This window comes from Balaenoptera borealis (genome assembly GCF_965194805.1).
Source record: "Balaenoptera borealis genome assembly, chromosome: X".
Taxonomy (NCBI): domain Eukaryota; kingdom Metazoa; phylum Chordata; class Mammalia; order Artiodactyla; family Balaenopteridae; genus Balaenoptera; species Balaenoptera borealis.
This window is the reverse complement of record NC_138881.1, coordinates 18,914,428-18,940,545: the sequence shown is the minus strand read 5'-3', so window position 1 is coordinate 18,940,545 and position 26,118 is coordinate 18,914,428. Positions and strand designations below refer to the sequence as shown.

Genomic DNA, 26,118 nt, shown 5'->3' with positions numbered 1-26,118 from the left:
ATGTTTTAACAAGCCCTCCAGATGGTGCCAATGCACCTCGAGTATGAGAACCAATGACCTATAACACTGCCCAAAACAACATTTCCTTGAGGCTCTATGTAGAACACCGAAACTTGATTAAAGTAACCTCACTCCAACAAGGTATCAGGTATAATATGCCTCTGATAACTATGTGCAGCAAACTGCTACTTACACCAAATATTTGCTTTTGTATTTAAAAGGTATATCACAAAGGTAACACTGAATTTGCTTAAAACAAGAAAATCCAAACTCCACAGAGAAAAAAGCAAGGTACCCCCCCTCCCATCACCCTCTCAGGAGGGGCTGCGTGCAGGGGTGGGGCGGGGGTGATACATAAGGAGAAGGACAGTGTTCTGACAAAACGCGTCAAAGCACCTAAGGGCTAAGAGGGACCTCAGAGACTGTGGTCTTATGTCATCTACCTTCCTAGCCCAGAGGAAAACACAATGACCCAGACACACAGAACCTCACTTAGCATCTCTCACCAGTCAGTGCGGCCAAAGTCGCCCCTCCTGCACAGGACAACAGTTTGGAAGAAACAGCTGAACACACTTGGAGAGGCTTTCTCACGCTCCAGGCGCTCTTCTAAATACCTGAAGTATATAACTCCTCATAAAAAATCTCTGAGGTACATACTAATCTCACCATTTTACAGATGTGAAAACTGAGGGTCAGAAAGGTGAAGTAATTTCCAAAGGGTCATACAGCTAATAAGTGGTAGACACTGGCTCTGAGCCCAGGCAGTCTTTCTCCAGAGTCTGTAAGCTTCTGTACTGTACTTCCTGTTGGGGTCAGTGAGGGAGAGGAGATACAAGTGTGAAGGCCACTACCTTGGCCTGTCTGTGCATGTGAGAGAGACGGAGAGACACAGAGCCAGAGAGTGCCAGCAAGCTCAAGATGGCGGCAAGTGTGAGCCAGAGATCCAGAGGGAGTGGCGGGGAGCCTGAAAGATGGTTCACATGCTATTTTGTCAGTCCCTGTGTGTTCCTAGGTGAGCGCTGGAGTGGATGCAGGAACTGGGGTGACTGCATTCTTAAGCACCTACACAAACAGGCTTGAATCTGTCACAGGCAAGGGCAGGACACAGTTTGACACAAGCCCTTCCCTTTCTTTTCTTCTACAAAGCAATTTAAAAGCAATACGTGAGATGAAGCAGAAGTGAAGGTACCAAGGGAAAGTGACAGCTGGATGCAAAGTTGTTGGGATTAATAAGTAAGGAAGAGCAAGAAGCCATGCTCACAGGCTGCAGGGACAAGGGCTGTGACAAGGAAGAGGTGGCAGAGTGGGCACCCCAAGTCGGGTGCCCTCACACAGGGTGTCTGGGCTCCTTACAGGCTTCCTCCTCTAGAACCCCAGGACCAGTCTGTGTCTCCATCACATTAAGACTTCCCCTCATCTTCTCAGAATCCGTATCACCGCTGTGCTCTCCTAGCAGTGTGAAAACCCCTGTAGAAAAGGGACTGCAACTGATCATCTCTGAACATGCAGCTCCTAGCCCAGTACCTGGCACGCTGTTGGTTCTGGAAAAGTCTGTGGAATTGAATTTGCTGAAGCGGTGCTAGCATCGAGATGCAGTGAAATGCGTTGTCACCTTAAGGAGAGGAAGGACGGGAAAAGTCACACCCCAGAGGCTGTGTCCTAGTTGGGGAGCCCCCAGGTACAGATCCGAGACAAGGACTGGAGTGCAAGCAGTTCATCTGGGACGTGAACGAGACACCAAACACTGGGAGGGGGCTGGGGAGGTGAGCAGAGGAAGACAGGCAGTCAGCAAAGGGTATCTTACGGAGCCAGCTGTCAGTGTGAGCGACTAGAGCTTACCCCACTGGGGAAACTCCGGGAGCCTGGGCAGAACACACTCGAGGGAGGAGGGGGCTAGGGCAATCACTGGGTTGTGCTCACTTCCCGGACCTTTGGGCCCTCTGTGTGAGTGGCCTAGCACGCGCCAGTGGGAACAGAAAGCTGTTGGGGAAAATGCAGGTGCTGGCAGCTGAAGTCAGACAGGTGTGCAGTGAAATGGTGATGGCAAGGGCAGTTAGTGCCCCCCCACTCCGCTCACCGGGTCGGGGTGGTCCTGAAAATCTGCATCTCTAATGAGTCCCCAGGGAGGCTGCTGCTGCTGGTCTAGAAGCACACCCCGAGAACCACTGGGCTCAGACGTGGGCAGGACACCAACATGGTTGGTCCATGCTGGATACCTGGGGCAAATCCAACACCTAGGGCTGGGCAGAGCTTAAAGATAAAGGAAACCAGAATTACACCCCAAAATATGCCTCTCTGACATAAAAATTATTTTGAGCTGAAGGCAATTGAGAAGCAGTGGATACAAGAAAAGCTCCTGCTCTCCCCCCAATTTGCCTAAAAGGACATAAATTTTCAAAGTTGTCCCTCCTCCCCTCTCTGTGAGGGAGGACAAAAGTGAATCACTGAGACAACTTTAGACCTTATAGGCCTGGAGACAGCAGCAGAGGAATCTACAGAACAACTAACTAGCCTGTATCTACCACTAGTTTCCCATATATTTACATTCCCACCATCTGCCACTTTTGGAAGTCTAAAACTACTTTCCCTTTTTCTTCTTCTTTCTCTACAAATTTATTGTCCTTTGGTTTAGATGACATATAAGCCGGAGTTCTAAGCCACTTCTCTGAGTTACTCATTTCTCTGAGTTTCTCTCACATGTGTATGAGATATACATGTTAATGAACTTGTTTGCTTTTCTCTTGTTAATCTATCTTTTTTTACATGGACCCAAGTTAAGAACTTAGAAGGATGGAAGGAAAGGTTATTTTCCCTGCCCAACAGAGACAAAGCCAAAGAGGTGAGCTAAATTTCTGTTTGGCCCTCTGTAGGAAAACTCTTCCCACCTCGCCCAAAGCACGTGCCTGGGAGTCACATGCTCATGTTGATGGGACCATGAGACAGACTTCTTGGGAACCCTCTGTACCTGCTATGGCTAAGGTTAAGGCACTCACAGCATCCTGAGGACACTGCCTTCCTAGGAGTTCCATCAGGGTCTTTTCCTCTAGGGGTGGCCTGGCAAACAAAGGTCACGGGGCAAAGAGCACAAACAAATATTTTAGAAAGAATCCAGCTTTTGGCTACAGAATCGAATCCAGCTGGGCGCCAGCCAAGTTCCTCCTGATCTGCCACAGAGCTCACCAGCATAAGCCTGGTTCCCACCACCAGGGCAGCCAAAGGCAGTGCTGCATCCCTTCCTGCCAGGACTCACAATCATTACGTAGTGTAGTGACCTTGAGACCCTCCTACCCTGTTCTGGAAAAGGCAAATCTTCTAGAAGATACCCCCCAAAATAGTTTGTATCACCTTACACTCATTCAACAGCTACGATAGCCAGAAAAAATTAACAGGCCTCCTGTCCTTTGCTGCTTGTTTATAATAAGATCATATGCTTGCAGGGAACATAGAATCCTAAACAAAAATTGGTGCTTATTTGACCATACTAAATTTCCAGTTCGAAACCTACACTGTTGGTTTCACAACACAAAACTACTCATGACCTCCTGAGAAATGAGAGGGGAAAGGCAGGGAGATAGAGATAACAAATCTACCCTTCATTCACGGAAGCAGAGGCATCCTTGTTTATCTTTTACAGTAATCACCCTTAGCAAAGAGCACGACAAGGCCACATCCCCACGCTTCCATTCTGAGACTGGAGTAACCACCACAAAAGCCAGGGTGTTAGGCCTCAGCCCACTGCAGGCATCTGGACCCTCCCTGTTCAGGAGGCAGGTCACTAGGGAATGCTGAGGTCAATACCCCTTAGGAGGCACTGTAATTAGCTGCAGACCAGAGCCTGACTGTGAGAGAAAGGAAAGCTTCTCCCCCTCACAAATTGCAACATTTTTCCAGCTTTCCCAATGGGTTGCCAAGTGACTCAGCGCTGGCCCAGTGTGGGCACTATTACTGATGAGAAATCTTCCGCCTGGGTGATATACTGCATACAACACATGCCCTAAGAACAGCGCCAAGTCACACCAGAAGAGCAGGCAAATCATTCACCTCCACTGCAAATGCAGGCAAATCCTGTCTTAACGCAGGGGCTACTCAGTATGAGAAAGACAAAGCCCTAAGATAGTCAGAGGTTTCCATCTAAGATTCAAGAAATTATTAGGCAGAGCCTCTCCTTTCTTGTTGACTATTAAAAGGCAATCAAATCAAGGACAGCCTAGAAAAAGGGCAAGAAAAAAAATAATTTTTCAAAAACAGCCCCATAGCAGAAAGCTGCATAAGAGCCTCCAGCTCTCTAAATGTCTTTGTGAGTGCTATGAGCTCCACCCAGAGGTCATTTCCAGATCTCCATGTTCATTTTTTTTTGATATGTAAATTATATGCATTGCAAATATTTTCCCAGTCTGTACTTTGTCTTTTGATTATCTTACCCTATATGCTCCATGTTCATTTAATTTGTAAAAAGAAAACCCACATCTTCTGGGGTCCAGAGCCCGACTTGCCTTGGAGAACTGCCGGAAATTCTTAGACAACACTCCCTCTTTCTCACCTCTCATTAAAAGAACTGCTCTAAACGAAGCCACTGACAAAGGATTAATCTCCAAAATATACAAGTTGCTCATGCAGCTCAACATCAAAAAAACAAACAACCCAATCCAAAACTGGGCAGAACACCTTAACAGACATTTCTCCAAAGAAGATATACAGATTGCCAACAAACACATGAAAGGATGCTCAACATCACTAATCATTAGAGAAATGCAAATCAAAACTACAGTGGGGGACTTCCCTGGTGGCGCAGTGGTTAAGAATCCGCCTCCCAATGCAGGGGACACGGGTTCGAGCCCTGGTGCAGGAAGATCCCACATGCCGCGGAACAACTAAGCCCGTGTGCCACAACTACTGAGCCTGAGACCTAGAGCCTGCGTGCCACAACTACTGAAGCCCACGTGCCTAGAGCCCGTGCTCTGGAACGAGAGAAGCCACCGCAATGAGAAGCCCGCGCACTGCAACAAAGAGTAGCCCCCGCTCGTCCCAACCAGAGAAAACCCACGCACAGCAACGAAGACCCAACACAGCCAAAAATAAATTAATTAATTTTAAAAAAGAAAAAAAAGCTACAATGAGGTATCACCTCACACCAGTCAGAATGGCCATCACCAAAAAATCTACATACAACAAATGCTGGAGATGGTGTGGAGAAAAGGGAACCCTCCAACACTGTTGGTGGGAATGTAAGTTGATACAGCCACTATGGAGAACAGTATGGAGGTTCCTTAGAAAACTAAAAATAGAACTACCATATGACCCAGCAATCCCACTACTGGGCATATACCCTGAGAAAACCATAATTCAAAGAGAGTCATGTACCACAGTGTTCATGGCAGCTCTATTTACAATAGACAGGACGTGGAAGCAACCTAAGTATCCATCGACAGATGAGTGGATAAAGAAGATGTGGCACATATATACAATGGAACATTACTCAGCCATAAAAAGAAACGAAATTGAGTTATTTGTAGTGAGATGGATGGACCTAGAGCCTGTCATACAGAGTGAAGTAAGTCAGAAAGAGAAAATCAAATACCATATGCTAACACATATATATGGAATCTTAAAAAAAAAAATGGCTCTGAAGAACCTAGGGGCAGGACAGGAATAAAGGTGCAGACATAGAGAATGGACTTGAGGACACGGGGAGGGGGAAGGGTAAGCTGGGACGAAGTGAGAGAGTAGTGGCATGGACATATATACACTACCAAACGTAAAACAGCTAGCTAGTGGGAAGCAGCCACATAGCACAGGGAGATCAGCTCGGTGCTTTGTGACCACCTAGAGGGGTGGGATAGGGAGGGTGGGAGAGAGACGCAAGGGGGAGGGGATATGGAGATATATGTATACGTATAGCTGATTCACTTTGTTATACAGCAGAAACTAACACAACATTGTAAAGCAATTATCCTCCAATAAAGATGTTAAAAAAAATTAAATTTAAAAAAAAAAAAAAGGAACTGCTCTGAAGTCTGAAATTCAAGATATACTCAGGGAACCTGGTGACATCCAGCAGGACAACTACCTTTGATATTTGCACCTGTCGAGGAACTAGTTTGAGTTCCTGGCAGGTTGAACTCAGCTCAAAGACAGTGGAGCGTTCAAAGAGTACTTTTAGAAGAAAAAGTGAGGGCTCTCCTTGAAAAAATTTATAAGACTGGAGAGCAACTCAGGGGGCAAACAAGAATGTGTCTAATATTAGAAGGACTGGGAATAATCCTCCTTCAGGAAGGACCCATGGCTACTTGCCTAGAAGGCCCAACTGAAAAGCACCCACTCCCTTATGCAACCCAGAAGATCCCCCTAAGGCAATCACCAGCCATAATTTTTTAAAAAATGACTAGGGTCCCCAGAGCATTCCCCTGGTATCCATCCATTCATAACACGCACACACCACTCACCACTCCACCCCACCGTCCACACCGGTGGCCCTCAGTCCACAAGGGGTCAGGCTAGGATCAAGAGCCCCCAGTGTGCTGGGCTCTCAACTGCCCAGTGCAAGACATGCTCTGTTCCGGATATCATAAGCTAGCCCAGCAAATAAATGAAGCATTCAAACGACAACAACAGTATGTTGATGCACAAAGTTTCACCTACCATCTGGAGAGCTTCTCATCACAGCCCGCATGCTCCTGCCTTCAACAGCTTGTGCCTTACATGACTTAAGACAGCTCTGACAGGTTCTCAAAGGGGGAAAAAAATCAAACTTACCCTCTGTCTTCCTCCAACACCACCCCCCCACCCCTGCCACTGCCACCCAAGTTCTTTCCTCACTGTGAAACATTGAACAGTCTTTTCGTGTCTACTGACAAAAATATCGAGGGCAATGCTTATCCACCTCGGGAGAATTAAAGCTCTAGAAAATATCTGTGCTAAACCTCTGCACATTCTCCATTAAACAAGGCTAAGCATTGCCAGAATGTTGACCTCTTTTCTTCTTTAATAGACTTTTTTAGAGCAGTTTTAGGGTCACAGCAAAATTGAGCAGAAAGTACAGAGTTCCTATATAATCCCGGCCCCCACTCATACACAACCTCCCCCATTATCAACATCCCCCACCAGAGTGGGACATTTGTTACAATCGATGAACCTGCATTGACACATCATTATCACCCAGAGTCCATAGTTTACATTATGGTTCACTCTCAGTGCTGCACGTTCTACAGGTTTGGACAAATGTATAATGATATGTATCCACAATTATGGTATCATACAGAGTAGTTTCCCTGCTCTGAAAACCCTCTCCCTCTTTGTTCCTTGACCATAATGCAAAAAATTTTGTGCTCAGCATGACTCAGTATGACTCTAAGCAGAGGTCCTGAAGCCTGCCTAAGGATAAGAATCACCAAGGAGACTGGTTAAAATCACAGATGTTCAGACTGCACCCTCAATCCACTAAATCAGACCTTGCTAGGGAGGAGCCCAGAAAGCTAGACACAGTCCAGGCACCCCAGGTGACTGCTATCATCAGTAAGTTTCAAAAATGCCTCTCTAAAGAAGAAATGCTCCTAAGTTCAGTCTCCCAGCTGAAGAGCAGCATCCATTAAGAATGTAGCAGGCCACAGCAATCAGAGAAGAAAAAGAAATAAAAGAAATCCAAATCGGAAAAGAAGAAGTAAAACTGTCACTGTTTGCAGATGATATGATACTATACATAGAGAATCCTAAAGATGCTACCTTAAAACTACTAGAGCTAATCAAGGAATTTGGTAAAGTAGCAGGATATAAAATTAAGGCACATAAATCTCTTGTATTCCTATACACTAATGATGAAAATCTGGAAGAGAAATTAAGGAAACACTCCCATTTACCACTGCAACAAAAAGAATAAAATACCTAGGAATAAACCTACCTAGGGAGACAAAAGACCTGTATGCAGAAAACTATAAGACACTGATGAAAGAAATTAAAGATGATACAAACAGATGGAGAGATATACCATGTTCTTGGATTGGAAGAATCAACACTGTGAAAATGACTATACTACCGAAAGCAATCTACAGATTCAATGCAATCCCTATCAAACTACCAATGGCATTTTTCACAGAACAAGAACAAAAAATTTCACAATTTGTATTGAAACACAAAAGACCCTGAATAGCCAAAGCAATCTTGAGAAAGAAAAAGGGAGCTGGAGGAATCAGGCTCCCTGACTTAAGACTATACTACAAAGCTACAGTAATCAAGACAGTATGGTACTGGCACAATAACAGAAATATTGATCAATGGAACAGGATAGAAAGCCCAGAAATAAAGCCACACACATATGGTCGCCTTATCTTTGAAAAAGGAGGCAAGAACATACAATGGAGAAAAGACAGCCTCTTCAATAAGTGGTGCTGGGAAAACCGGACAGCTACATGTAAAAGAATGAAATTAGAACACTCCCTGACTCCATACACAAAAATAAACTCAAAATGGACTAAAGACCTAAATGTAAGGCCAGACACTATCAAACTCTTAGAGGAAAACATAGGCAGAACACTCTACGACATTCATCACAGGAAGATCCTTTTTGACCCACCTCCTAGAGAAATGGAAATAAAAACAACAAAAAAAATAGACTGAATGAAACTTAAAAGCTTTTGCACAGCAAAGAAAAACATAAACAAGACCAAAAGACAACCCTCAGAATGGGAGAAAATATTTGCAAATGAAGCAACTGACAAAGGATTAATCTCCAAAATATACAGGCAGCTCATGCAGCTCAATATCAAAAAAAAAAAAACCAACCCAATCCAAAAATGGGCAGAAGACCTAAATAGACATTTCTCCAAAGAAGATACACAGATTGCCAACAAACACATGAAAGAATGCTCAACATCACTAATCGTTAGAGAAATGCAAATCAAAACTACAATGAGGTATCACCTCACACCAGTCAGAATGGCCATCATCAAAAAATCTACAAACAATAAATGGTGGAGAGGGTGTGGAGAAAAGGGAACCCTCTCTTGCACTGTTGGTGGGAATATAAATTGATACAGCCACTATGGAGAACAGTATGGAGGTTCCTTAAAAAACTAAAAATAGAACTACCATACGACCCAGCAATCCCACTACTGGGCATATACCCTGAGAAAACCATAATTCAGAAAGAGTCATGTACCAAAATGTTCATTGCAGCTCTATTTACAATAGCCAGGACATGGAAGCAACCTAAGTGTCCACTGACAGACGAATGGATAAAGAAGATGTGGCACATATATACAATGGAATATCACTCAGCCATAAAAAGAAACGAAATTGAGTTATTTGTAGTGAGGTGGATGGACCTAGAGTCCGTCATACAGAGTGAAGTAAGTCAGAAAGAGAAAAACAAATACCGTATACTAACACATATATATAGAATCTTAAAAAAAAAAAAAAGGTTCTGAAGAACCTAGGGGCAGGACAGGAATAAAGACGCAGACGTAGAAAATGGATTTGAGGACACGGGGAGGGGGAAGGGTGAGCCGGGAGGAAGTGAGAGAGTGTCATGGACATATGTACACTACCAAATGTAAAATAGATAGCTAGTGGGAAGCAGCCGCATAGCACAGGGAGATCAGCTCAGTGTTTTGTGACCACCTAGAGGGGTGGGATAGGGAGGGTGGGAGAGAGATGCAAGAGAGAGGAGATATGGGGATATATGTTTATGTATAGCTGATTCACTTCGTTATACAGCCGAAACTAACACACCATTGTAAAGCAATTATACTCCAATAAAGATGTTAAAAAAAAAAAAAAAAAGAATGTAGCAGGCGTTTCCCACCCATGCAAGCTCCAGCTCCATCAGAATACCTAGAATTCAAGATGGGTCCCATTCTTTATTTCTAAACAGCAAGGCTGCTAATACTTTCTCACTTATCCCCTTATCTTGTTGCCAGAAAGTTTTACAAGGCCTAGCAAGTGTCCGCTTCTATTAGGAAATGTTTTTGTATTCCTACGCAATGGTCTACTATTGGTCTACAGTTTATAAGCATGCTATTTGGATCATTTGTACAAAATGATGGGTTAGGAAGTAGATCTGCTTGGTTACAGTAGAGGATTTGCCTGAGGACATTAGCACACATCGTGCATGGAGCAGGACACACAGCTAATATGGGTTTTTCTTCTTTGTGCCTTGAGGGCTCTTCTGCCAGCTGCTCCCCCTGGCTCCCCACTGCTCTGCATTCTGCCATAGCCAATGATGGTTTAATGGCAAAATTCGCTGGGCAGCAAGCCATGTGGCTCTTACAGACGGCAATTAGGAGAGAAGGAAAGGCTGAATTACAAGGTGTTTGAAAACGCAGTTTGAAAAAGTCAGATCTTATTTTCTCTTACCTCCTGGTAATAAAATCTCTGTATTCATCCCAAAACAGACACCTAACTCTGGGGTCATTTGAAGTCAACAGCTCAGTCAATATAAAAATCCACTACACAGTCAATGGGGAGCATGAAAATCCATTAAACCGGAAGTCATTTTTTTTCATCAAAAGGAATCCTTACCTTTTCTTTGGCTTTCCTTTTTGTCCCTGCATCCATCCACTCATTTTCTTTCTCCAGCATGTCAATAAAGGCCCATCGAACACCCTCAATCAATTCCTCCATCTATAAGGAAATACCCAAAGAAGCAGGTCAAAACCAAGAAGCTTCAGACAAGCTTCTCTGGGCCACGATAAATAGTCCAATGCTAAACACAGTGGGGAAGAGGCTCCTTTAAGCTTGACTCCATGCTCTGGCAGCATTTCTTTTCCCAGGAAAAAGCCTTTTCCCCCCATTGCTAGAAGAAAACTAACCATTTCTTTCCTTGAGAACAATGTGATGGCCCAGTTGTAAAAGGATTACAGGAGGAAAGGAACTCGCCATAGGCTATGACTAATAACTTACCCGTAGCTACTGAATTAGTGCACCCATATCAGGGTTGCAGCAACTAATTTCAATAGGTTAATAAGGGCTTGAGAGAAAAAAGCAAAGGCATGGGCTGTGTACTTCAGACAGGTATTGCAGAAGGAAGTGAGTGAACGGTTGAAAAAGATACTGTTAACAGAGAAACAGGCAGGGAGAGCCAGCACCCTAGACACTTCTCAATATGAATCACTTATGTCAAGACCCCAGTTATCTCCAAATTAGTGCCAGTGGTTAAACCAAATGCGTGGCTGTTCTCTGTCATCTTCCTACTCCCCTCTCTCCCCTCTGACAGCTCAGAAAAGTCTTATGCTATTTCAAGTCTAAAATGGTTAGGTCTCAAGGGGACTGCTACAGAAACACTGTCTTCTGAAAGCCCTGTTTCAAAGTGTTCCAAGAGCGAGACCACACCTACAGTGATGATGTGTTTGCCCTGGCTTTTCTTCCAGCATCTGTGGGTCAGCAGAGAGGACTGGGGGAGAGAGATGCTAACACTTAACTTCAGCAGCCCACGTGGAGCAGTCTGGGGAGGCTCTGCTTGTCTATGGGTGCAAACCAATCGAAATTCCATTCTCCTACACAGATGCTTCATTTTTCCTAATAGGACACTCAAGAAAGAATATAATACTAGGCTTGGCACCAGAATGAAAATTTTCATTTGAAATTATGGAGTTGTAAATCCATTTTTAGCATTAATTCTAGAAGGAAAGAAATTTAGATGTTTCCTTGGTTCTAGAATGAATTGTCAGCACAAAGCTCAAAATAGATTTTTTTCTGTTTAATAAGTTTTCAGCTATGTTTTCAGTTCAATAACAGTTGTAAGGGAATAAGAGCTGGAAATCAGTGGGCTGGGTTCCATTGTATGTAAATAAGAACAAACAGCAGATGGAGGCCGGGGTACTTCACAGCTATTTCTTCCTAACTTAGTAAAAACATTAAGAGAAAAGAAATCTCAACTTGAGATTGGGGCATGATAAAGGCATGAAATGACAGAAGAGCAAAGGTCCTTTAAAATCATTAAGTCACTGGTTCTCTCAACCTTGTCTGTACACTGGGGTCTCTGGTTGGGGGGTGGCGGGAGGAGCTTTAAACAATGCTGATGTCATTGTGGCAGAGTGAGGCCTGAGCACTGGGAGGTTTCAAAGCCCCTCCAGGTGATTCTAATGTGCAGCCAGGATGAAGACTCACTGGTGTAGGGAAGCCACTTATTTTACACATAAGGAAATTAGGAGTCAAGAGAGTCCATGATCAGGACTTTCCTGGCGATCCAGTGGCTAAGACTCTGCACTCCCAATGCAGGGGGCCTGGGTTCGATCCCTGGTCAGGGAACTAGATCCCACATGCCGCAACTAAGAGTTCGCATGCCGCAACTCAGAGTTTGCATGCCGCAACTAAAGATTCCTCATGCTGCAACTAAAAGATCCCAAATGCCACAACTAAAGATCCTGCATACCGCAACGAAGATCCCACACGCCGCAACGAAGATCCCACGTGCCACAACTAAGACCTGGCGCAGCCAAATAAATAAATAAATATTTTTGAAAAGAGAGAGAGAGAAATAGAGAGTCCATGATCTCTTCCAGCTCTTTCAGCTGGGAAGGGTCAGAGCCAGGACCTGACCTCAGAGGTAAATGACAGTTGTGAGGTCAGAATTTCCAGGAGCAACAGAGGTGTCCCTCAGAAATCAGAGGAAAATGCCAGGAAAGTAGAAGAAAACAGAGAGAGATACAGCAGTGACCATTTCAAACAGAAAACCCACAGAAGGAGGGTGCTAAAACAACAAGGAAATCTTCAGGGCCTAGATCTTTTGCCTCTGCAGTCACCAGCACCCCTAAGTCTTTATGACATCACTGTAGGGGAGCAAAATTTGCCACCCTAAAATATGTCTCTTTGGCATATCAATTGTTTTAAGCTGGTTATCTTCAGAGAACAGCAGGCATAGGAAGGGATCTGAAAAGCAAATAGCAGTTGCCCTTTTGTAAGAAATATCTCCATTTGTAAGGTAAATCTCCATTTGAAGGGTGTCTCCCTCTCTGTACCTGGAAGAGGGGGATGACTAAATCTCCAGAAACTCCTATCAATGGAGAAGTCATCGACTTAAATCTTCATCACAATCACCGTCCTTTACTGCACTTTTCCTAGTATTGCCCCATAACTGACTCTCTTCACCCCCAACATCTTCTTTTGTCTTTAGCTGAAGATGGTATATAAGGTGAGGGCTTTGGCCATTTTGGCAAGTTGCTTAGTTTTCCCCGGTCTCTCCCATGTATATATGTTACTTAACTTTGTTTGATTTTCTGCTGTCACCCTCTATCACATCAATTAAGTTCTTAGATCAGCCAGAAGAATTTAGAAGGGGAGAGGAATATTTCTTCCTCCCCAACATCATCATGCAGCAACACACATCAGCCAGCCTGTCACCTTCACATAAAAAGAGAAACAGTATCTTCCCAAACTAGGGAGGGGCAATAGGGATGGAAAGATATGGGTGCATTAATTTGCGAGAGATTCAGTGACTGAATCAATGGAACCAGGTGATTAATTTTATGTGGGGAGGTGAGGAAAGGGTGGGAACAGTCGGATTAATTCCCAGGCTTCAGGCACAGGCAACCAGATGGATACTGCCACCATTTTCTTTTTTTTTTTTTTTTTTTTTGCATTTTTAAAAATTGAGTTATAATTGACATATATTAGTTTCAGGTACACAACATAATGATTTGATATTTGTATATATTATGAAATGATCACCATAATAAGTCTAGTTAATACCCATCACCATGTTACCAAACAGAAGTTCATGTGCCCAACACACAGTGAGGCCAAACAATCTGAAACATCGGAGTCTAGAGCAGAGAAAGGTTTACTGCAGGGCCGAGCAAGGAGAACGAGTGGCTCATGCTCAGAAAACCCCGAACTCCCCAACAGTTTTCAGGGAGAAGTATTTATAGGCAAAATTTGGGGTGAGGGCTCCAGGGTGTATGGCTTTCTTCTGACTGGTTGGTGGTGAGGTAACAGGGCGGTGCTCCAGGAATCCTGTGCTCAGCCTGGAGTTACCATCCTCCACCTGGGTGGGGGCCTTAGTTCCTGCAGAAGAACTCAAAGATGTATTGTTATGTATATTCCTTGAGGAGGAACCAGGACCCTGCTGCACTGTTGTCTCCTTATTGCTCCTCCTTTGTTTCTGCATTCCCTCCCTTCCCTGCTTAGCAACTGTTTGAAGCTGCCCTTGGGAACTCAGGGAAGGTCAAGGAGGCTGAAGCCTTTTTCCTGCGAATAAGAAACGCGGGACACGGAAAAGATTTATACCGGGGAGGGCCCCGCAGAGTCTTGCTCCGTTTCAACCAAACATTGAGTATTTTTTTTCCCTTGAGATGAGAACTTTTAAGATCTACTCTCTTAGCAACTTTCAAATATACAATAGAGTATTACAAACTATAGTCACCATTTTCTAAGACTTCGAATGTTGGAAGAGGAAGACAGGTGAAGACAAAGGCCAGACCTCACTGGGAAGTGGACACATCAAGTCTGCACGACCCAGTCGAGGAGTCTGTCTATGAAAGAGAGAAAGCAAAGACAGGGTACAAGTGGATACAGGGTTAAGAGAGGGTTCTGAGGGTTCTGAGTTTGGGTTGTGTGCATTTGTTTGTTGCTGCTGCTGTTGTGGTAGTTGCCCATGTGAGAGATTTACCTGTGTTTATGTACTGACGGACATTCAACAAGAAGAAAACGAAAAACCTGATTAAAGAATGAGCCAAAGACCTTAACAGACATCTCACTAAAGAAGACATACAGATGGCAAAGAAACGTAAGAAAAGATGTTTCACATCACATGTCATGAGGGAAATGCAAACTAAAACAATGAGATAGCACTACACACCTATTAGAACTGCCCAAATCCACAACACTGACAATACCAAGTGCTGGAGAGGATGTGGAGCAACAGGGGCTCTCACTCATTGCTGGTGGGAAGGAAAAATAGGAGAGCCATTGTGGAAGACAGTTTGGTAGCTTTTTTACAAAACTAAACATACTTTCACCATACAATCCAGCAATCACATTCCCTGGTATTTACCCAAAGGAGATGGAAACTTATGTCCACCCAAAAGCCTGCACCCAGATGTTTATAGCGACTTTATTGATACTTGCCAAATCTTGGAAGCAACTATGGTGTCCTTCAGTAGGTGACCGGCTAAACAAGCTGTGGTACATCCAGACAATGGAATATTACTCAGTGCTAAAAAGAAATGAGCTATCAAGCCATGAGAAGACATGGAGAAACCTGAAGTGCATATTACTAACTGAAAGAAACCAATCTGAAAAGGCTACATGCTGTATGATTCCAATGATACCACATCCAGAAAAGGCAAAACTATGGAGGCAATAAAAAGATCAGTGGTTGTGGGGTGGGGGTGGGGAGAGAGAAGCAGGCAGAGCACAGAGAATTTTCAGGGCAGTGAAAATACTCTGTATGATATTATAATGATAGATTCATGTCATCATACATTTGTTCAAACCCACAGAATGTACAAGAGTGAACTCTAAGGTAAACTATATACTTTGGGTGATAATGATGTGTCAATGTAGGTTCACCTTCAGTTTAAAAAAAAAAAAGTGAGTGATGTTAATGAGAGAAACTATGCATGTGTCAGGGGCAGGAGTGTTAGGTAGCTAGTCAGACATGAGAGGGTCCTGCCCCATCCTGGACGGTTCGTCTTTCCCTCCCCTACCTGGACACCGGTGGTTGGAGCATGCCCAGAGATCCTCCCTCTCGTGGTCAAGGACCACTGCTAGGTTTCCAGCCATACCAGGACCAAGCAAGACAAAACCGCCAGCACAGGTTGACGCAGGCGCACCAAGACCTAAAAGGTGACTCAGGGTAACCCAGGGTTCATTATGCCTCATTTGTAATAACTGAGCATTGCGGCGGCGTTTGCTTCCCCGCCCCACCCCATGGGTTCTGCTTGGGTGCTTATGGGTAAGTGCCTGCCTACTAGCAGGAAAGTTACATAACCTAAAGCTGTCAATCGATTTGTCAGTCAAATAACACAGGACACAGGGAGGGACCACCACTCTACAAAACACGGCCCTACCCCACTGCGGGGCTGCTTCTGGTTTCCAGACAGCCCGCGCTCCTGCTCTCTCGGGAGTGTACTTTTGCTCTGCTTAACTGAACTCTTGCTACTTAAAACTGCTCTACGCCTCCTGACTGAATTCTTTCCCTTGAGAAGGGCAAGAACCGAGGAAATCGCCATTCCACGAAATCTCTATACCTTCCTCTCAATTTTGTTGTTGAAGGAGAGAATATGCCATCCCAAAACATGTCTCTTTGGCTTAAGGATTATCTCGAACTGACTATTTTTGAGAAACAGCACACAAAATAAGCGCTAAAAACCAAGAGGTTACCCTCTTGGAAGAAACATTTGCATTTATAAGGGAAACCTCCGCATCTCCCTTTCTGTATCAGGAAGAGCAAGTTGACTAAATCTCTAGAAACTCTTATTGATGGAGAAGGCATGAACTTAAGTCTGCATAACAGCCAGACCTTTGTTTACTGTGCTTTTCCCAATAACCTCCCTCAACTGTCCCCCCAGCCCCCACCCCACTCCCCAACATCTTCTTTTGTCTTCAGCTGGAGATGGTATTTAAGGCAATGGTTTGGGCCATTTTGGAAAGTTACTCAGTTTCCCTGGCTTGCTCTCATGTATGCAGGAGGTATACATGTTATTAAACTTCTGTTTTTCTCCTGTTACTCTGTCCTTTTATGATAGGGAGGGCTCAGCCAAGAACCTAGAAGGACAGAGGAAAGATTTTTTTTCCTCCCCATGTTATAAACTTAAAACTGCTGTAAAAAGAAAAATTAAGTCCATTTTAAAGGACTTAATGTGTGTAGGTTATATGCAAATACTACACCATTTTATATAAGGCAATCGAGCATCCGCGGATTTTGGTTATCTGCAGGGAGTCCTGGAACCAATCGCCCGCTGATACCGAGAGATGACTGTAATCATTTTCCTCTTTTCTTTCCCTGTGATCCTCAGCTGGTCTCTGCCCTAGTCCTCTGAGACCACCATTCCCCTCCCAGGCCTCATCACAGGTTCTCAATTCTTTCTTTTTGACCACTCTACAAATTTAATATATAACAGTTTTTGTGAAATGATGCTGAACTACCCCAGCAGACTTTAAGAACAAGGGAAATCTTTGAAGGTGATTAATGTCATTGGTTGGCATGTCAATGCAAATAAGAGAAATAATGATTTTAGTATGCTGGAACTAGGAAGATAAATCACTGAACACTTCTGATTTTTATCTTTAGACTACTCTACAGCATCACATAATAACAATGCCTTCAGTCAAGTCATGCTCCCTGAGGCAGCAAAAGCCTGATGTGATTTTTAAATAAGAAGACAGAAATATTATTTCTTCACCAAACCTTGACCTAATGCCCCAACCAGCCAGCATATAACATTAATAGAAATCACTTAAAGTTGAAGTCATAAGGTGAAGTTATCCATAGAAAATATTTATTTAGAGTTAAAAATCAAAATATGACATATAAAAATTAACTCAAATGTTATTATGGTAAAATCTGCCACATTCAGAATAAGAGCCCTCCAAGTAAAGCAGCATTTTGTTAAGCATCTACTTATCTCAGATTTTATGGACCCACACTGAGAAAATACAGTTTATTTGGTCAGTATATGGGCAGTTTTTAGTTCTTTCCCTCAACCAATGCTATTTAAAAGTGGGCTCCCCTTTTCATTCTTTGCACTCCAGGGTTTTGCCCACAGCATTCTACATCAGACATCAGACACTGGTGAGTCACATACACATATGCATACACCTGGTCCCCTTCCAGGAAAGGTTTTCTTAAATGAGATTCTCCTATCTTAGTGCATTAAAATTACCTCACCTGCTCTTCTTTTGACCTCTCCTTATCCTCCCTCCCCTCACACGGACATAGGAACTTTGTGTTCTATATATATGGGTCAAGATGGTCCTATTAATGCATTTAAAGGGACATATGCTAATACTGCTTTGAGAAGATGTGAAACCAAGCAGGACCCTGCATGGCCTTCCTGGTGACAGACCCCCTCCGTGTCCCCCACTTCTTGTTTGGAAAAAAAGCTTTAGTCTTGCTGGCCTTCCCCTGAGTTCCAAAGAGCAAATTTAAGCAGTTAATAATTAGAAAAGTGAGGGAATGCAGAAACAAAGTCAAAGCAATCAAGCAAAAAGTTACGATAGCTTACACAATATTTCAGCCATAAAACAGAGTCAAAGGACTCCTAGTTCCTCCTCAAGGGATACAGATAACAATCTGACACATATCTTTGAGTTGGTTTACAGAAACCAGAACCCCACCAGATGGAAACTGCTGACCACAAGCATGCAGACCTCAGATTGGATGGAACCAGAAGACTGATGCTTAAGATTCTCAAAACATCACCCTGTTACCTCACCAACAACCAATCAGAAGAATGTCCACAGCGCCCTCACCCCTAATGTTGCATTTAAAAACCCTTGCCCAACCCTACTGTGAACTGCGCATGCGAGGGATCTAGGCTGTGCGCTCCTTGTGAGAATCTAATGCCTGGTGATCTGAGGTGGGGCTGAGGCAGTGATGCTGGTGCTGGGGAGCGGCTGCAAATACAGATCATCAGTAGCAGAGAGGTGTGACTGCACAGAGACCATAATAAATCAACTGCTTGCAGACTCGTATCAAAACCCTATCAGTGAGTGGCAAGTGACGGTTAAGCTGCATCTTACGGAGTAGACTGGACAGAAGCAACACACTTTGGGTGTCACTGTCTCCCATCACTCCCAGATGGGACCATCTAGTTGCAGGAGAACAAGCTCAGGGCTCCCACCAATTCTGCATTATGGTGAGTTGTAAAATTATTTCATTATATATTACAATGTAATAATAACAGAAATAAAGTGCACAATAAATGTAAATAAATAAATAAATAAATTAGTAAAATAAAAACCCTTGCCCAAAAGCCATCAAGGAGTACAGGTCTTTTGAGCATTAGCTGCCCATTCTCCCTGCAAATAAATGCTGCACTTCCCTTCACCACAACTCAGTGTCTGTAGACTGACTTTACTGCACATCGAGTTCGGCTTGCTAACAAAAGGGGTCAGTTCACCCCACTGTCAGTTGTAGTTTCCTTCAAAGCTTTGTCTCTGGTGACAAAGAAATCCTACAGGGCCAACTCAGATCCTACCTCATACCAATGAATCCAAAACACTTAAACCCACACTTTCAGTCCCTTCTCTGAGTTCCTATTAGGCTTATATTCAGAACAATATAGGTGTGTGTTTAGTTGCCATTTATATTTATTTGATCTCCCCAAGAAATCCATAAGCTTCGAAGACAGGAATCATGATTTAGATCGAATGAGATCATGGATATGTAAGGCAACTAAAAAGTGTTGAAGGGGAGCAGAATTTGCCACCCCAAAACATACCTCTTTGGCATGAGGATTATTTTATATTTTAGGCTGATTATTTTTAAGGAACAGCAGATTAGAAAAAGCTCAGAAAACAGAGAAGTTACCCTTTTGTAAGAGACATTTACATTTACAAGGGAAACCTCCATTTGAAAGGGTGTCTCCCTCTCTGTACCAGGAAGATGTCATGACTAAATCTCTAGAAACTCTTACCAGTGGAGAAGTCAAAACTTAAATCTGTATAACAACCTTACCCTTGTTTACCGTGCTTTGGTAACCTCCCATAACTGGCTTCCCTCCCCCGACAACAACATCTTTTGACTTTAGCTGGAGATGGTATTTAAGGTGATGACTTGGGCCATTTTGGGGAGTTACTCAGTTTTCCTGGGTCTCTCTCATGTATACAGGAGGTATACATGTTATTAAACTTCTCTCTTTCTCCTGTTAATCTGTCTTTTTATTACAGAGGGATCTTAGCCAAGAACCTAGGAGGTTAAAGGGAAAAATAATTTTTCTTCCCCTACGGTGTTCTGCAAATTTAAAGTTGTTAGTTTTATGATTTCATATCTCACCACTGTTAGTTTTATGATTCCACATCTTACATGATATGATTTTTCACATGGTATGATTTCATATCTCATACGATACATGTAGCAGATGTTCAATAAATAGAAGTTGATTTATGTTTTCAAAACCTCCAGTTGTTATCTAGCAAAGAAATGAAATTTAATCAAATATCTTTTATACATGCTAATGTATAACAGTTATTCCAGCAGTTATTCCAAATATAAACTTCAGTGGAACTCAAATGACTCAGTAAGTTAGCCCAGTCCATTCTGAGGTTGATGATGCCAACGTGGTACAGAACAGATGGCTAAGAATGGTTTAAAAATATATATATGTATATACATATATATTATATATCTGATAGAAATAGCTATAGGCTGATAGAGTTCTTAAAGAAGAAAAACAATCTTCAAGGTTATTATATGCATTAATCTTAAAGTAATTTTAATGAAATTCTTAAATAAAAGCATAATGTTGAAGAGATTTTCCTCTTTAATATATTCAGAAATTATAAGTAATATCTTAATAAAACATAAGATTAAAAAGTCTCCAGTCTCCTCATTGGTCTAGAGCAAGACATGGTTCCTTAAATTATAACCACTTGACGAGTGAATGTGAAAAACAAAAATTATTATCAATAATTCATGTGGTTAACCTGGAAGAAATAGGCTGAAACCTAAGGGAAGTTCCTAAAACTTTTCTTTCTGGCAACTGTCACTTCACTAGAAACACAGACATTAAATAAATCAATGCACTAATAAATGTTAACTATCCACTGACTCATTATTTATACTGTATTTATGAAAACAACTTTGAATTGGCTCCTGATAAAAATATAATAATGAAAATATATATATATATATATATATATAATGGCATTGAAATAAGAAGTAAAGAAGAGACCCATGTTAAGGTGGGAGAGGTGGTAAAGCCAGAAAAACTAAGGATAGTTAGAAAACCCTCAGTTTCTGGCAGCCAAGCAAGCTGGTATGATAAAACAAATCATACCAGTTTGTCAGGATTAACAAACTTGCATAGCTATTTAAAATGTTGGCGAAAGAAAAAAATGTCAAGTTATTTGGGCCCCAGACATGCTATAAAGCATGTTAGTCTGTTGGGGCAGGAGTTTAGCATGTCCTCTTATCAAAAAGCATAAGGCTGGGGGGGAGGTAATAAGAGTAAAATCCTATTTACTGGATATGAACAGAGAGACTGTGCTCTGATTTTCTAACTCATCTTTTTCTGTTTCCCACTTTCCTACTCTTCGAGGGAACGGATCAGAAACCAGAATAATATTTAGAAGTTAACCAGTCTCATAATGGTCTAGCTTTTGGTTGTGGGTAAACTCCCTCCAGCAAGGAATTCTCCCTGGTCACATCCAAAACTCTGCTCTGTTGGAGGGCCTAAGTGCTTTCTTTCAGCCAATGAATTTCCAGGACAGGGTGCCCGCAGCCCACAGGCCTGATCAGATCTACTTGACAAGACTGTGGCCGATAATAAGTGGCAAAGGCAACAGTGTCCAATGTTATCCAGAGATAGAGACAACAAACAAGAAAGGCGGGCCAAATGTGTCATCATCGTGGCAGCACACTCAAGGACAAGGGCAAGAGTAGTGTCCACACTTATTTCAAAAGAATTCCCAATGACCTTTCTGAATTACTTGTTTTGCTGGATGTCATTTTACCAAAGGTTGCTTAAAAAGAGCTGTCAGGATTGGGGTCTTAACGACATTTGCTGTAATAAGATTTAGCCCGTAGAGAGTTGTGAAACCTGGATCTGTTATAGAAATTATATTTGGCTCCTTGAATAGTTGCATGAGACTCTCTTATGAGCCAGATTTAGCATTAAATGATAGGGCAGGTTCTGGAATGTGGCTAGGGCACTAGCCGTAAAAGGATCTTTATCCCAACTGAAAGCTACTACACTGGGCATATATGCAGGACTAGGAACAGCAAAACACCCAGGTACCTCCCTCACGCTCACTCTTTTGAAGAAAAATCAGAAAGAAGAGATCTCAATGCAGGAGAGTTGCCACAGTTCTTTGATAGTATGCATTCTCTCTTCATGATTAATCTTAGGCATGGCACACAGTAATAACAGTAGCTGACATTCACTGGGCACTCACTATGCACCAGGCATGTGCTAAGCCTTCTACGTGGATTGTCTCACTCAGTCCTCATCACAAAACAGCGAAGTAGGTACTGTTTGTATCCCTATCTATGATTCACTGCAACGATGGCTTTTAACTCTATACCCCCATTCCTCTATCCATGCCCTTTGCTGTGGGACCTTTCACTAAAAAGGCAGAGTCTATTTCCCCGCTCTGTCATTCTGGACTGGCCTTGTGGCTTGCTTTGGTGAACAGAATGCAGACATGACACTATGCCAGTCCTGAGCCTGGGCCTCAGGAAGCCTCACGTGTCTCCGCCTGCTCACTTGCACCTCTGCCATCGCTATGAGAACGTGCCCAGGCTAGCCGGCTGAAGGAAGTAAAATACTTGGAGTAGAGCCAAGTCATCCTGGCCACCTCTGCTGAAGCCAGCCTAGACCAGCCAACCCCCAGACGTTAGACAAACCAAGCCAAAATAAGCAGAGCTGCCCAGGGGAACCACCAACCAACTCCAGGTGCATCAACATTAACTGTTAATTGGTGAAGGCCACTGACGTTTTGTGGCTGAGTGTTACACAGCATTACTATAGCAGCAAAACCTTGTGTACCATTCATAAACAGGAAGGTAGAGAAACAAAGAGGTTAATTTGCCCAAGATGATAAGAACAGAGCTGGGCTATGAGATGCTAATGCAAGTTTTCAGAAAATCAGATGTAACTTCTTAATAAGGTCAATATTTTATAACTGTATTTTAAAAGCCCTTTAAAACTCAAATCAGTTTGTTTTGCCTTAATTCAAACGGATCTTCTGCAAAGACCCAGAGAAACTGATTGATATAATAGCTGACACCATTGCCTAGGCAAACGGAAACAGAGACACTTGATAGCCAGATAGAATATCCTTTACTTTGCATGACTTGTGTTGAAGGGAGCTTTATCTTTATCAGTACAATGGCTATACTGAGAGCAACTCTTGTAACAGCATCTGTAAGGAACCAAGAACCCCTCGGTATAAAGGCATTGCTATGATGCATGACACTGACTTTCAAGTGACTTCTGCCACTAACGTTAGAGTTACATCTCATTTATTCAACCACTGAGAAAAACGGTGAGCAAGGGAATTGGAGAACTTGAATATTAATGGCAGTACATCAATTCAATTATCTTGGCTAACTAATGAGGTGAACTCCTAGTGCATGGAGGTTGCAAGTTCAAACTCCACCACTGCAATTGGACCCATGTGGGTACTTAAGTCTTCGGCACCAGCTGCAGCAGTATGGGATGGGAGGAGAAACCCATTCTTGGGATAGGAATTACTACCAGAATTGCTCATGCAGAGCACTCAGAAAATTAGAAGATACTCTAGGTCATCCATGGCATTACTTGGGGACATGAACGATGTCCTTACCATAAAGAGAAAAAGGAATCAGCTACTAGAGTACAGGAGAAATCAGTGAATTGTTTTACACAGTAAATAAAGCTTTAATTCTTCACTTAATAAAATCTCAATCTAAAGTATAATAAAAGATTTGTTCCTCTTTAACTAAATTAACCTTCTGCATACAGAATGTTTTAATGTATAATAGGAGACCAGTGACTTTATCTTTGATTTGAATGTTGACAAAAACTCTCTCGCTGACCAACCTTTAGTCAGGTTCCTCTAAGCCCTGTGCCAGGCTTGCACAGCCCAGTTTTAGCAAGAATCCCGGTAAGTCAGTTTAGAGAGAACCCCCTCCACACTTGATATCTGAGCACCCTCCATATCTGTCAGATTCCTTATCCCCCACCCTTGATATCTGTGCACCCTGGCCTGCCTTCAGAAAAAGTCCCCTGACCTTTGAACATTTCCTCTTAAGTCATTTTCCATCCACTGCCTCCTTCACCCTGCTCCTTGGCCAACCCCCAGCTGTCTCTGCCATGTTCACAGTTGAGCCTGATCTCTCTCTCCTACTTTGAAAGTCTTGACACCCTTTGCAATAGTCCTGAATAAAGGCTTCCTTATCATTTTAACAAGTATCAGAATATTTTTTTCTTTAATAGGGTTCACCCTACAACAAAAACAGATAATTTGAGAGAACAGCAATAAAATGCCTATTGGCAGAGCTGAGATATATGAATAAAGATAAGTAATTTGGGGACAGAGTATCTATAATGAAATAAAATTATGTGGTTTAATAACTCAGCTCAGCCAAAATGTTCAAATGGGAATTCCAATTTCCTTGAATTTTCTAGAAACTACAATTCAAAGCATAAAGCAGAAAGGTCTTTTTCTCCTTTGCATCAACACGATAGAGAATTGTTCTTTGACGTGTATGTTTACGTTTCTGCCTTAGTAACTCCCAAAAAACGGTAAACATTTTAAAGACTGTTTTGATGAAGAAATCTTACAGAGCCTTAGGTCATCATTCCAAGCACCAGGGATCACTCCTCAGAATGATACATGTAGAAAATACTGGAAATTGAGCTCAGTGTGTGGACTGAGCCAAAGATGAACCTCAAATGTTGTTCTTAGATGAAATCTCTGATAATCAGCTTGTTTCTTACTCTTTCCCTGTTTCTTCTGAAAATTCTATGAACACAAAAAAATGCAATGTCACCTGGTTAGACTTGAACTGATTAAGCTTTCACTCTATTTGTCTTTAAAATATTAGAATGCTACTAGAAGCAAAACCTATTCCAACTGTTCCCTACCTCTAAAATGCTAAGAAATAGGAAATATGTGCCTTTTATTTGTGTAAGATCTTAATACATGAATAAGTAATTTCCTGATAAGGGTGAATCAGTCATAGGACAAGCCACTAAGAAGTCTCTTCATTATGACTGGTCTCCTCATGCCAGTCATAAAAATGGTGAAGATTCAAGTGTTTTTCAGAGAGAAGCAAGGGAACAGAACACTGACTTAAAGCTAGACTGTCTGGACTTGAACCCCACCTAAAGCATTTTCAGGCTGTGTGACCTTGGGGAATTTACTTAAACTCTTTGAGCCTCAGTGTCCTCATCTGGAAACATGAGGGCAGTAATAGCAATTACAGGGCCACCGTGAGGACTAAATGAGTTAACGCATCGAAAGCTCTTATAGAATGCGTACCAGACATCCAACTAAAACTCAGTAAAAGATAGCTACCTTATTATCATCATCAGATTTTTAAAACATTATATAGCCATCGTTGGGATCTTCATGTGCCCACCGTGGACACTGATATCTATCTGGGGCATTTACTCATACGTTACAGATATAAATTATCATTAATAATTTAAAAATGGAAGAGAAAAACAAGTAACAACTTTAGACATCCCTCGCCACATACACACATACCCTTAAATCTCTCTCCTGTCATTTAGGTCATGAGCCTACAGATCAGGGTTTGTCACAGTAGGATGACAGCATCATCTCTATTTACAGTGACAATACACCATGGATTCTCTGAGAGAGTTCTACTTTCATACCCTTCATATAACTTTCCACAAAAGCAACTTGTTAAATGTTTAGCTAATATGCTGTATTTTTAAACTATGCATGATCTTCTAAATAAGATTACAAAACTTAAAAAGTTCTCTGACAGACACGGTCATGACTTTGGGTCTGAAAACTGGAGAGAAAATGTTAGTGTAAAAGGCACAAAATGGTATTCCAAGGACATATTCAGTTTGGCCTCCAAAGTACTGACCAAGATTTAAAATGTAGGATATTTCACATACAAGTCCATATTTCTGACTTCTCTCAAAAAACCAAAAACCAGGGGGCTTCCCTGGTGGCGCAGTGGTTAAGAATCTGCCTGCCAATGCAGGGGACACGGGTTCGAGGCCTGGTCCGGGAAGATCCCACATGCCGCGGAGCAACTAAGCCCGTGTGCCACAACTACTGAGCCTGCGCTCTAGAGCCCACGAGCCACAACTACTGAAGCCCACACACCTAGAGCCCGTGCTCCGCAACAAGAGAAGCCACCGCAAGGAGAAGCCCGTGCACCGCAACGAAGAGTAGCGCCCGCTCGCTGCAACTAGAGAAAGCCTGCACACAGCAACGAAGACCCGACGCAGCCCAAAAAAATAAATTTATTTTAAAAAAAAGAGGCTGTAAAAACAG

General features: G+C 42.6%; 1 protein-coding gene across 4 annotated transcripts in view; it reads right to left on the bottom strand.

Annotated features, from left to right (window-relative positions):
- The window catches only part of PHEX (phosphate regulating endopeptidase X-linked), a 196,099-nt gene that overhangs the window by 95,159 nt on the left and 74,822 nt on the right, over nt 1-26,118 (bottom strand). For 3 of the 4 annotated variants that reach the window (XM_082375623.1, XM_082375622.1, XM_082375620.1), the window contains one exon: nt 10,513-10,614. The exons of the other annotated variant lie outside the window; for it this stretch is intronic. In XM_082375623.1, coding sequence (XP_082231749.1) covers nt 10,513-10,614 — 102 coding nt within the window. The remainder of the gene's footprint in view (nt 1-10,512; nt 10,615-26,118) is intronic. 4 annotated transcript variants of the gene reach the window in all.